Source organism: Euprymna scolopes, chromosome 32 (genome assembly GCF_053919585.1).
Source record: "Euprymna scolopes isolate OS-2025 chromosome 32, ASM5391958v1, whole genome shotgun sequence".
Taxonomy (NCBI): domain Eukaryota; kingdom Metazoa; phylum Mollusca; class Cephalopoda; order Sepiida; family Sepiolidae; genus Euprymna; species Euprymna scolopes.
The window spans coordinates 8,704,876-8,719,561 of record NC_136513.1 but is presented as its reverse complement, the minus strand read 5'-3'; the positions used below and the strand labels follow the sequence as shown (position 1 = coordinate 8,719,561).

At 33.7% G+C, this 14,686-nt stretch overlaps 1 protein-coding gene across 1 annotated transcript in view; it reads right to left on the bottom strand.

Moving 5' to 3' along the window:
- The window catches only part of LOC145256212 (uncharacterized), a 68,341-nt gene extending 54,569 nt beyond the window's left edge, over window positions 1-13,772 (bottom strand). The window contains exons 1-2 of the mRNA XM_080114828.1: window positions 13,592-13,772; window positions 3,437-3,556 (exon numbers count right to left, since the gene is read on the bottom strand). Coding sequence (XP_079970954.1) covers window positions 3,437-3,556; window positions 13,592-13,687 — 216 coding nt within the window. The 5' untranslated portion in view covers window positions 13,688-13,772. The remainder of the gene's footprint in view (window positions 1-3,436; window positions 3,557-13,591) is intronic.
- Between the last annotated feature and the right edge of the window lie 914 nt (window positions 13,773-14,686).

Below are 14,686 nucleotides of genomic sequence, written 5' to 3'. Positions count from 1 at the left end.
AACTGCGTGTGCCATGCTCAGGCAGAGAACATGTACTCACACTTGACCCTTCTGTGTACACACAAGCTCGCTACTTGTGTCCACCTTTTTTCAAAAACTGCAGAATATAATTATTTTCTATCTTAATCTTCAATTGAAGAATGTGATCAGATCCTGATCTGTAAAAGATTCAACCTCTCGGTTATCTCTTAGAGCCAACACCTACACCACTATTCGTGCTACAACCAGGATCATGGATCATAAGAAACACCATTTGTCTCTCCCGGTGTCACAGCAGCCAAGTGTTGTTAATTATATGGGATACATTTAGCGGGTGAAGATGCTTGGGATCAATTGTTCACATATCCCCAATACTGTCTGAGTACTTGGCATTAAAAATAAAAAAATAAAAATTTTCAGGCATTTCTTCTGCTGGCATGTCGCAGTGTGATACTACAGGTGCCCCTCACTCCTAAGTGCTAGGAAGTAGAAGAGGAAAAGAAATATAACAAAAGAAATAGGGAATAGGGTTTCTTAGTAGACAGTAGGAAGGTAGACAAAATAAACTTAACATGGGACTGTCGGTCAGGGTGTGGTGGTGACTAACAGAGAAATCAAATAATGAATCTGTAGATATATTTAGATTTGGTTTGCATGTACTTTGGGATTGACAAGGAGTTTTATGAAGTTTCATAACAGTAGCGAGTTAGACACTTTACAACAGTAGAACAATTGGACGCTTGATGAGTTGAGAGCTGGATGAAATTGAAGACGGATCATGACTCAGAGGAGACGGGGAGATAAACTGACATGGCCATGTATGTGGATTAGCGTGTAGAAAGGCAATGATCACACACACTCAGAGATCAACCGACATATGTGTAAAGCATTGGAATCAGTGTTTTCTTATTGGTTCGCTTGTTTGATTTTATTTTTATACTTATGAGCTTGTGTGCTACTTGCGACAGTCATCAGTGTGTAAAAGACGATACAACCAAAATGACAGAAAATGAAAGGAGAATTCCATGACACACACTATTGGGATTGGCAACTTGTTAGTGGGGCCACACGGTGTCATAATTGGTGGTAGTGGTTAAAGGATCGACCCTACAAGTGAAAAAAACTTGAGAAAAAAAAGACAGAAAAAAGATCTAACACAAGAGAGTAATGTGAAAAAGAAAGAAAAAGTAGACTTAAAAATGTTTCACAAATGGTGTCACGACCAGCAAGAAATATATTCAGAGAAAAATAATACAGAGAGAAAGTGTGCATAAACATGCATAAAAATAGTGAAAAAAAAAAGGCGATCGAGAGAGAAAGGAGTAAAGAAAACGAAAAAAAAAAACGCAGACAAAAAAATCATGTGAAAGTAAGTGATGTGCTTTTTTCTTCTTTTTAAACTTTTCACAATCATTTCGTTTAGTCACAACATTTTTTCCCGTTTTAATAATATTTTTGTTCTTTTCTATTTTTGCTTTGTGAAAAGTGGAAAAGAGGGTTTAAATATGTGATAAACAGAAAGAGAGCAATAAAGCCAGAGGCTGTCATAGTAGCAGTAGCAGCGAAAGAGAAGATAATAGAGGGAAGGGGTGTCAGGTGTTACTTACTGACAGTGAAAAGAAAAAAAGGGAGAAGGGGACAAAGAGATCTTCCAAGATGAGATGGAATAGCAATAGTAGGAGAGTGGAGAGTGATGAAAAGGGAGAAGGAGAGACAGAGAGAGAGAGCAGGGAGGCAGGCATGACTTACGACACACACAACTTTGCAAGTTCACTATCGTTCCACCAAGTTTGCTACAATATAATTGGTGAAATGTTTTTTTTCCGCAAAGCCAATTTATGAATTTGGAGTAGAATTTGAAAAGTATGCACTTGTTTTTCTTTTACCGTTGATATAAAATATTTTTGATTTTATTTAAGGGTAATTTGGTAAATAATCTTGATATTGTGGGTGAGTTTATAAGAGTTGCTTTAGTAAAAAAAAAAAAGAAAAGTTGTTATAGAAAAAACACAGGGATGGATGAGCAATTAAAATGTTCTGCATATTAGCATGTTTTTTTTTTCTTGCTGTCCATTGTTTTTGTGTGCAGGGAGCATGATCTCTTTGTGTGAAGGGTATAGGTTGCTGAGCGTTTTGGTGGTGCCAGGTCAATATTTATGAGTGATCTGATAGGTCATGAATAGTATTTTTAATAGAAAAGAAAACAAAGGTAAAAATTAATTTGGGAAATTTTGATATCAAAATGATTTGTTTCAAAAGAGTTGAGAATTGATGCAGGTAAGATGTCCCGGCAATTCACACATTGGGAAGTGTATTTAATTCCAGTAGGTTTTTACGTGTTGACTGTGAGCAGGAGACATGCTGCACAGATTGCGTTCACTTGGTGCTTGGTTGGGATCAAGGAAGCAAAGCGGCATGTCCTTTCATTACCTAGGATGGGAATTGCTGAAATTTCAATTCTTTATCTATATAGAGGACTTCCACAATTGTAGCAGTGCTTGCTTGTCTCTTCACATGAAGAATAACACCACAAAGAAGTTTTAAAAACTCAATTACATTTATTTATTTTTTTGCAGACTGTTATCCTCATCTTCATTGTTGTTTCACCACATTTTGGCCAACTATTCTTCTGGTCTTCTTCAGGTGGTTAACTGTGACAGGATAGCAATGCCGAGTCTTATAACTGTATCCTCAGTAATTACTGCCTTCCATAGTTGTTGTTGTCTCACCGCGTTTTGATCTCTGACCTGCTTCAGGTAGGATTGAAACTGCTATCATCAGACAATGCTCACCTGGAACCGTAGAGATTCAATGCCTCTATCCACTGCACCATGGGTCTCTGGATCAAGGTTGGATTTTTTAGTTTTATAAATCCAAGTTTTCATTCTTATCTGGTCTTTCATCATTGAGTCTGTACCTTATGTTTTTTTTATTGGAATCCTTTGAGATGAGTAATTTGTTTATTTATTTATTTATTTGTAGATTGTTATCCTCATCTTTATAGTTGTTGTTTCACAACGTTTTGACCAACTATTCTTCTGGCTTTCTTCAGGTAGTTAACCATGACAGGATAGGAATGCTGAGTCTTCTTACTGTACCCTCAGTAATTACTGCCTTCCATTGTGGCCAATTCCATTTGTCAACGTTTCTTTATTAATGTTAACGAAAGTTGTTATCGAGAAGAATAAGACAATGGTAGAAATAAAAGAAAATGAAAACTTTGACTGACACATCACCATAGCAATCTGACCGACTGATTCTGATGAAAAAGTGGAAATAAGAAGGACGTTATGTGGAGAGTTTTATTGTCAGTGTCCATATGCACGTAACAGTGTCAGAGTACATCTTAGTGATGTCAGTAGGCATCACATGTGTATACCGCTTTTGTCAGGGTGTGATTATTAGAGAGTTCTATAGAAGAAACCAGCTAAAATAAGATTATGAACCAAAAACTTACCTGAGGCTCTAAAAGCCGTAAATTAGTGATTGTCTTGATGGTTGGCGAATTCAAGTTACAGTTAGAGGGTTCCTTGTTGTGAATCCGCGTCCTTTCATTTTCAATAAACTCTGAGATTTTCTAAAAATAAATGAAACAAAGAAATCAATAAAAAAAGTAAACATTGAAATACTGTCCAAACCACTATGTGTGCAGACTTCATAATTACCCTATCGACAACACGGCACAATGTAGATGTACACGGTCTTGTTTACTAGCAACACATGTAATGTAATCAATAATAAAATAATGTAATCAATACTCAATGATACATTCCATTACGACAAAACGAGTGCGCATGCACACATTTAAGTTTTTAAAAACAATGGTTTTCTTTGCCATTTGGCAGAGAGATTTTGTGTGAACTCACTTATATATTAATATAAAAAATGAAAATTGTACAAAGTTGTAAATTCCAGTTCATCCAATAGGTTTGATTTCCATTCTATTTTGACAAAGAGCAATGGACCATTCAGTATCAATATAAAAATAACACGTATAATTTTACATATTTTTTATGTTTTCCAGGAAGATTATTAAAAACGTCTGAACATTTGTTTTCTGTTCGTGTCCGTATGCACCTAACAGTGTGAGGGGATATCAGTAGACATCATGTGTGTATGCCGCTTTTGTCAATGTGTGATTATTAGACAACTCTACAGAAGAAACCAGCTTATCCTAATGGAAATAAAAGGGAAGACAACCGAATCACAAGTAAAGGAAACCAATATACAGGAGCAGACATCAGGTGGGTACAGCACAATCACGTTGATACACCGGTTCTAGCTAGATCACCGAAGTTAAGCAATGTTGAGTCTGGCCAGTACCAGATGGGTGACCATTTGGGAAGGCTAGGCACTGTATATACCTTCTGGGAAGGTTGAACATGGGGCAAGCACCATCACCTTGAAAAAGCATTTACAAAGTTGTGAATTGTTTCAGTCCCTCCAGGGGCTCAAGGCTATGTATGTGTATGTAGGCATAAGGTGGAGGTTTTAGGACTTTTCTCATTGGTTGGCACTGAACATCATCATTGACAAATACTGAAGGAATTACAGATTATGTGAGAATAAAACTGAACTCATTAATCCCACAGATGCTGGTGTTGTGTTTAATAATCAACAAAGGTTGTCCTAAGATGGAGTACAGTTCCCACTTCTGGGGTGGGGGGGTGGGGTGCTGCTCAGAACACTCTTTCTCACTTTGACAAATTACTAAACTGACTTTGAAATCTAGTGGGAAATATCCTCCCCCCTCCCTTTTTTTTTTTTTTAAACTTGCGTTCACTCCTAACAAGGCATATTATCACTTAGACGTAAGAGACTATTATTTGGGACCATGCCTAGGAAAGATTAACAAAATGTTGGTTTACGTTACATTTAAACTTCTAAAGTCAGGGAAGCAGGTAGCAGGAAGGAAATTTTAAAGTCTAGCAGTTTGAGAGCAGAAACTATTAGAGTATAAAGCTTTCTGGCAGTTAAGCTTCAACAGTGAAGAGGTGCGATTTTGTTGCAAAGTGGGTTTGTCGGGGATATCAAGGAATGGCACAAGTGCAACGAGTTCATCAAAGCACATTTCATTAAGATACAACATTGTGGCGAAGGGACAGGTTGGAGCTCAGTTGACAAAGTGGGATCTATTAGATCTCAAGCTCTTTTTTGGACCCTATCTAAGAGGGAGAGACATGGTAGATGCATCAGCTGAGATGTAGCAAGAATACTCTATACATGGGCGAAAGGCGGCTTTGTAGAGGTACAGGATATTCACAGGTGTGAGTAGTCTTTTAACACGATAGAGGGAACCCACCTTCTTTGCAGCAGCCTTTGCAATGTCCTCAATGTATTTGTTCCAGTTCATATTGTCTGTGAATGTCAAGCCGAGGAGTTTGAAGGAAGAATTCTCAGGTAGGGTGTTATTTGTCATGGATATCGGTGGTTGGAGAGGCGTCTTATAATTGTTAAAGGAGAGCAGCTTAGTCTTATTAACATTAAATATTATAATCCATTTACAACTATATTTCACTGCATTCTGGAAGTCATTTTCTAATGATTTTGCCATTGTCTTAGATTTGTGTACATTAGTTCTTTTCTCGTGCATGTTATAGAGCGTTGTATCATTAGTATGGCTATGACAACAGCATATTCTTTTCATTGTTTTGACTCAAGAGTGTATCTGTTAATATCTTATATGCTTTTTATATAGTGATGAGGTTCTTGATTGATTAACTGTGTCTAACTGTGTCGGATATATACTCAAGAGTCAAAACAATGAAAAGTATATGCTGTTGTCATAGGCCTTATCATTAGCAAATATACCCATCTTGGACACAATGTTATCAGCTTCTTTTTCACAGAAATAATGTTGCTAGTCTTTCTCTACTCTAGACTTATTTTAATGCTAGGTGCTCAATGAGCTCCACTCTCTGGTTCCTTCTGTAAAACACTCATAGTAAAAACTAGCTACAACCACTAAACAAATTTCATTTCTTTGTGTACCTAAAACTAAATGTAATTCCATAGGTAAAGTTTCTTTCCAAAAACTACCCATCTGTAGAATACTATACCATGGAGCTACTTACCAACTGACTACAACATGGTTCAATATTGACAAATCCTATTGAACTGTCTTTTTACAGGGTGGAACAATAAAATTGTAACCCTAGAAAAGGCAACAGGATTCCATTTCCGTTTGACAAAACCAGTCTTCTTTTTTTGTTGCAGACCATCTATTAGTTGGCCAGTTGTGTACAAATCCCAAAAGTGATAAGAATCTTCTACCATGTCTGAAAGGGACAATGTTCAATGAGCGAGAGCAGAGATGCACCACTGTACAACTCATGCTCTCTACCAATGGTAGGACAGCACCCTCAACATGCAAATCCGGATGGTTCAACCCTTGAGGGCACAGCTCAATGCATTGGACGACCCATGGTTATAGTCTTTGGTGTGATTTCAAGTGAGGGCGACATCATGCCACCTCACATCTTCGAAGTCGGCTTGAAAGTTAACACCAGAGTGTACCTGGATGTGCTGAAAAGTGTTGTGATCCCCAGGTGCAATCAGGTGGCCACTGGCAGACCCTACGTGTGGCAGCAGGACTCGGTGCCGGCCTACAAGTCCAAAGAGACTCAAGCTTGGCTCCAGAAGGAGTGCTACCACTTTGTACACTTCTCTCACTGGGCCTCCTCCTCCCTTGATCAGAACCCGCTGGACTACTTTGTTTGGTCATATGTCGAGAACATCAATAACATAACCTCTCATAACACCAAAGCCAACCTGATCACTGCTATCCACCGAGTATTCACCAAGCTCCCATCGGCACTTGTGGAAAAGGAATCTCCCAGTTTTGGACCTGTATCAAGTCAGTGATTGAGGCTGAGGTGACTACATTGAATAAATGTCAGCTTTACTACATAATCAAGTTACCTGCATTGATATTTTCAATAAAAGTTTAAAAATAAAGCTGTAGTGTTGATTTCATTAGGGCGACAACTTTATCATTCCACCCTGTACTAGCTGAGCCATGGCCCGGCTTTACCTGGGAATTCATAGTAAGTGACGAAAATTCAATGCCTAAGCCTAAACTAGAATTAATGATGAACATGATAGTGATGTTAGCAATATTAATACGAAAGTTGTAATACTACTACTATTGCTACTTATAGTAATAACATTATTGGTAATAAGAATAAACAATGATGTAAATGATAATAGTAATACCGAGAAAAATATAATCCAAATAATAACAACTAGCGGGACCTGTGAACTTTTTCATATGTAATATACTGATGTTGGCATTTTGTGGATGTTCAGCGTAAATGGAGACGCTCTGATATTATCTTTGTTAAAACTGCAAAAGTATATATCTAAGCTAGCACAGCCTCGTCATAAAATATGCTTAAATATGATATTTTAATTTATGCAGATTTCGTATATAGTATTATAAGATTCAATTTTCGATCCATTCTTATATATTATAAAGTTGTGATTTCAATAATAAAAAAAATATCCATATGGCTTGGGTGCATCACCTTGAATCGAAACCAAAACTTAAGAAAAAAGAATGTATGTATATATCACTCGAGTTCCTTCAGCTATAATCGAAACTGAAACCAAAACTTATAAAGAATTCTTGGTAAAATTATTTATTTCAAGAAATGAAAGACATAATAATTAAACGAGAGATAATCGGAAGAAAAAAAAACTAAATGTGACACACAAAATAACACACACGCTATTGTATTAATATATAGATAAAAATATTTTATGTACCAAAAACAGTTTTTCATGAAACTATTTTAGTTAAAACAATGTGATAATAAGAATAATTTTAGAAAAAGGAATTATATATATATATTTAATGTTTTTATAAAAATATTTTATGTGCAAAACAAGTTTCGTTTCGCTGATAACGTATCGCTTTTTTTTGGTTAGCAAAGTCAAGGCTTTTCATGAAGTTCAAGGTTTCATAAGAGATAGGCATCTTGGTTTTTGTTTACGTGAAAATGTTATAGTAGTAGCAATAATATTTTAATTAACGAAAACATCAGTGCCTCTCTCTCTCTCAAACAATAAAAAATTTAAAAAATAAATATGAAAAAAAAAACCTCAAAAAAACAAAACAAATAACAGCTCAATTTTTGTCCCAAATATTTTAAATTAGAAAACTTATAGCGTCCGCCGGCCAAGAGATTTGTGTTATCGTTTTTTACTACGGAATAACTCAATTATTTCTTAACAACTTTTGCATTTACCAGAAAGATAAAACCCTACATTTTATAGAATTAAAAACAAATATAGCGGTGAGAACATGCTAATTGAATGCCACCTGAAGCGTTCGTAAATGTGTATTCCGGAATGAAATCTCAACCAATTAAATTTGCCAGAAAACGTGACACACAAAAGAACACATGCGCTATCATATTAATATATAGATGATACCGATAGTAAACTCATACTAGTAAACCTGTACCAATAAAAGCAATAGTAATAGCAGTAACTAAGGAAATAAAAAAATACTAACAATGTTACTACGAATATTAGTAACAGTAAGAGAAATACACATAATAGTAATTTTAACAGTAATACAGGTAATAATAAAACAAAGAAGTACTAATAAAAAGACTATTACCGTTATTACTATTACTACTACTAATAATAATAACTAGCGGAACCTGTGGAAATTCCACAGGGGAACTCATTCATATGTAATATATTGAGGTTGGCATTCTGTAGATGTTCAGTGTAAATGGAGACGCTCTGATATTATTGTAGCTCTTTTATTAAAACTGCAAAAATATTTATCTAAACTAGTAGGGATGCCAGGCATAGCCTGGTCGTAAAGTACGCTTAAATATGATATTTTAATTCTTGCAGATTTTGTATATATTATCATGGAGTTAATGTTCTATCAATTATTACATATTATAAAGTTGTGATTTCAAAAATAAAAAATATATCCATATTACTTAGGTGCATCAGCTTGAATCGAAATTGAAACCAAAACTTAAGTTCCTTTAACTATAAACCGATACCAAAACTTATGAAGAATTCTTGATAAAAAATAAATGACTTAAGTGCCATCAGCTATAATCTGAACAATATAATGGAACCAAAACCAAAACTTATGAAGAATTCTTGGTAAAATTAATTATTACAAGAAATGGAAGTCCACAACAATTAAACAACAGTTACTCGGCTGTAAGTGTGACACACAAAATAAATAATACACACACTTATAGAGCAATATATCATAGCCTCGCCGCCATCACGTCAGGTCTACTCAAACAGAATAATGGCGCACAGCCCCAACTGTAAAACTCAGTTGCGCACACACACATCTGTATAAAGATTACTTCAGCTGCGCGCACATCATCTTTCTATGCCCACGCAGATTCGGTGAGCGTATAAACTAAACTCTACCTGTTCACACGAACGTAGTCCAAAGCATCTTATGTCACAAAGATGGTTTTTTTTTTTTTATCCAATCGGATTACGAAGAAAACAAATTTCAAAAAAATTTTTTTTTTCTGACAGAGTTTGTGGAGCCAGTTTGGATTTATAAAAAGGGCATTTTTGCGCCCAAACGAATCAGTCAACCACCAAGCAGCATGCTGAAGACATTAACGTCGATCTCTGTCCCTGAGACGTTAAACGTGCGCACACTTGATAATTAATTCTCCTCATGGTGATGGACTTTTTACCCAAATGGATTTTTCCGCTTTTCTATCTCTTTGCTAAATGCTAAAGTAAGCGACGGATTTTTATGTTGTTATTTCTTCCTAAAAAGAACTGGTTATTTCTAACCAAGAACTTTCATTTTTCTACTTCATTTCATTATCTCAGTCGCAGGAGGACTCAATTAAGAAACTTTATCTATCTTTTCATTTATTTACAATTTTCAAAAAATAATTTTGTATTTAATTTATTCATCCGCCTCAGTCATCTTTGTTTGAATGTGCAATACCATTTTACACTTTATTTTTATTATTTTGAGCTTGCGGGACTAATACTGACACACGTAGACCCGTAACAAATACAAATACATCAAAATAATAAAAACAGACCTGTAACAAATACAAATACATCAAAATAATAAAAACAGACCCGTAACAAATACAAATACATCAAAATAATAAAAACAGACCCGTAACAAATACAAATACATCAAAATAATAAAAACAGACCCGTAACAAATAAAAATACATCAAAATAATAAAAACAGACCCGTAACAAATAAAAATACATCAAAATAATAAAAACAGACCCGTAACAAATACAAATACATCAAAATAATAAAAACAGACCCGTAACAAATACAAATACATCAAAATAATAAAAACAGACCCGTAACAAATACAAATACATCAAAATAATAAAAACAGACCCGTAACAAATACAAATACATCAAAATAATAAAAACAGACCTGTAACAAATACAAATACATCAAAATAATAAAAACAGACCCGTAACAAATACAAATACATCAAAATAATAAAAACAGACCTGTAACAAATACAAATACATCAAAATAATAAAAACAGACCCGTAACAAATACAAATACATCAAAATAATAAAAACAGACCCGTAACAAATACAAATACATCAAAATAATAAAAACAGACTTGTAACAAATACAAATACATCAAAATAATAAAAACCAAAAATATGAAGAATGTAGAAAAGCGAAATCAATCGTGCGTTTTTGGAGTTTGAATGGGTAAAATAAATTAACGTTTTGCATGAAATGACTTCTCATGTTTTCTCTCTTTTGATCTTGAGCAAGTGATACAATGGGGAAAGAGGTGGCTTGTTACTTTTAATGCATCTTAAACCAAGTTTTTATCTTTACATCATCAATGCTCTGATCCCCATCTGGCATCAATTGAAATGAATGGCTCTCGTCTTGGGGAGGCCTCATGTTTTGACAAACTTCTGGGATTGACCTTTACTCCTGATCTTAAATGGAACACATACATTAAATCCGTTGCCAAGGCCGCTGGAAAAATGGTGGGATCCTTCTAGTGATCCAGTAGATATTTCACTGCTGATGCAATTCTCTATCTATATAAGAGCCAGGTATGTCCAAGGATGGAGTGATGTTGCCACATCTGGGCAGGAGCTGTTAGAAAGGACTTATCCTGCCTTAAAGTTCAGAACAGACTTTGTAGCCTCGTAGGGGATATCTTTTTCTCTTCCCTGCAACCTCTTTCTCACAGAAGAGATGCTGCGAGTTTGTCTCTACTTTATCATTATTTTCATGGCAAGTGCTCGACTGAGCTCCAATCTATGGTCCCCCTTCGCCAAACTTTCACAAGAAACACTCGTCTAGCAGAAAACACTATCAATAATTTTCTCCACTCTTTATCTGTGCCTAAACCTAAACGTAGATTCCATGAACAAAGCTTCTTTCTTAGAACTGCACGCCTGTGAAACTGTCTTCCGTTTTTCTGCTTTTCCAGCTGACTACAATATGGTTGTCTTCAAGTCTAACGTAAACAAGTTTTTGATGAGGCGTTCCATATAAGTTAAAAAATTTACAGAATTTCTATTACTAACGATTACTATATTGTCCAATTTCTGCTGTACACTCTTTAACCGTTATCCTCGAGTGGCCTCTTGGCCTTGATAAGTGGTGATGCCTATGTAAAAAAATATATATAATCATGTTTAAGATAAACATTTTTAATTCCTACACAGACTTATTTTCTCATATCATCCACAAACCCTATTTAGTGGCATTAGCCGTAAAACTTGAAGTTAACTTTAAAATACCATAAAAAAAATTAAAAAAAATATAGCACAGGACCATAAGTGCATAAGCACCAAAAATAATTATTCAATTTCAAAATTATGCCCTTCGAATCATTTGATTGGTTAGTTTGAATTATGTAAAACAAAACCTTTATTATGATTGGTGGGGCGGGACGGGCACTGGCGGCCATAAAAAATGCCGTCGTAGACATTAACAATTTTTTTTTTAAACATTGGAGTTACCACTTATCACGGCCTGGAGGCCACTCGAGGATAAGGGTTATTGCGTGTACAGTAATCAATGAGATAATATCGTAGATATCGTTAGTAATGGAGGTTTGATAAATTGAATTACTTAAGGGGGCGATTTATCAAGAATTTGTTTATGTTAGACTTAGTTGTAGTCAGGTGGGAAACAGGCAACCAGAAGATACATACTTTAGAAGTAGTTTGTATAAAATAGTTTTTATTGGAACTTTTTTTTAATTTCAGAAAGTATTTTAGAATATATATTCTTTGTATATTGAATGTTTTTTTACAAGTATTTTTATGTAAACTATTTTTTGTGGAAAAATACTTGTACAAAAATATATTTCAATATAAAATAAAAAAAATATTTTTATTATCATATATTGTATGAAAAATACTATTTGAAAAGAAAAAGTTCAAATAAATACTATTTTTGTGTAAACTCCTTTTAAAATGTATTTTTATTATCACATATTTTATTAAAAATAAAACCATTCTTTAAAAAAATAATTTCAAACTAAATTTGTTTGTTTTTTTTTTTATTAAAAATGACACCATTCTGAAAAAACAACAACAAAAACAAACAAAAACCAGCCAAGTCCGTTGACGTTTTTCGTTGACGTTTGCTTATTTTAAAATTTGAAAAATATCAAATAAGCATTCATCAGAAGACACTTTTCTGGACATTCAACAGAAACTAAAAAAAAAAAAAAAAACTTCGCAAAACTTGAAGATCACTAATATATTTTAAATAAATAATTGGCGGACCTCTACGAGAGTGCCCACCCCTTTAAAAATGCGCGTTTTTATAAACTTTTTTTTTTTTTTTTTTTTCAACAATTATCATAGATTATTGACTTAAAAGTATCATATTAGCAGAAAAAAAAAAAAAAACTTTTAAGAAGGGAGTTCACTTTTTCGTTATAACGTTATAATCACGTGACACGTCGGTAAAGAAATGGACAGAAAATCAGGTATCAAAGAAGTAGAACGTTATAATGAGAAAGTGAACCCCCTTCTTAAAAGTTATTGTTTTTTTCTGCTAATGTGATACTTAAATCTGTAATCTACGATAATCGTCGGGAAAAAAAACTTAAAAGAACCGTATACAAGACACATTTTTAGGGGGTGGGCACTCTCGTACAGGTCCGCCAATTTTTTTTTTTATATACATACAAACTTCTTTTTGTTAGACCTAGTTTCAATTTCCCGTGTCAGATTACTGTCTACTTAATGTCGCCATTTTGGAAATGAGTCGATAATACTTGCATATTTACTAATTTAAAAATATATAAATATTTTGATCTACTGCAGTCAGTGCAGTCGCTTTTCCGAAGAACAGCCACCCGAACTTCATGTTTACCATTCCGAATTAAAATATTATTTATTACATTTTAATTTAAGCCATAATGAAATCAATTTTTGCTCCTTTCCGGTTCATTCCGGTCATAAATGTAACCCAATCGGGTAAACCCTGCTAAAATTGGGCCTTAAAAATAATTAAAAAATAAATTTAAAAAAAATAAACACTACATAGATGTTATTGTTTTTATAATACATAAGATATTTAAAAAATTAAAAAAAAAAAAAAGGGTATAAAATTTTAAACTTACGGCGGTTTCTGTTTTCTTATTCTTCGATCCGTTTATAGAAAGAAAAATTAAACAAGAAAATATAATGAAGCAGAAAACGGGTTTCTCGGTCGCCATCGCTTAAACACCCGGGTTGTTTACGGGGATGGCAGCCGGTGTACAAATCTAAACGTCCCTTTCGACTAAAAGGGCCACCGAGGTAGGATTAAAATGCGCAGCGCAGCAGCGGTGTATCAGAATTTTTGTAGGAATTTTTGACACCCCTAACATGAAACTGCGAATAAAATATAAAAAAAACTCTTAATTTCTCTTTTAAAAGTGGGATTATACTTCCAAAATAAACTAATAAAGTTGTTTTAAAAGCAATAGAAATATTTTTTTTATTTTTTAAAAAACAGTTATGAACTTTACAAACTCAATATTTTTCAATTTTTAAACTTTAAAAATCTATCAAAATTTTTCTATTGATTCTATTTTTATGATATTTTCAGGGTCAATGTAAAATTTTATGCTCTTTCCAATAAACGGAATATAATAGTTTAGACAAACGGTTTTTTTTTAATTCACGCCCCCCCCGCATTTTCAAGTGTCTATTAAAAAGTAAATAATTAATTTACTCACCAAAGTGTTATATATCACAAATTGTAGAGAAAAGGTCAATAAATAATATATTCAAATTTAAAACAAAAAAAAGTAGTGTTTTTTAGAAATTTACCTGTAAAGTTCGAAGTGTAAAACCTTTTTTTTTAACCATGTTGTTTGTTTTTTCTTTTCTTTTTTTTTTTAATGAAACCTTGGTCCTTGGTCCTTTAATTGAAAAAAAAAAAAAATAATAATTAGGGCTTGAATTACATTTTTCGAGTAGTTATAAGCTTGGAAAGACAGGGGGTCGAATAATTCACGCCTCCCATTTTGAAATGTCTATTAAAAAGTAAATAATTAATTTACTCACCAAAGTGTTATATATCACAAATTGAAGAGAAAAGGTTAATAAATGATATATTCAAATTAAAAAAAAAAAAGTACTGTTTTTTAGAAATTTACCTGTAAAGTCCGAAGTTTAAAACCTTTAAAAAAAAAAAACACGTTGTTTGTTTTTTTTTTTTTTTTTTTTTT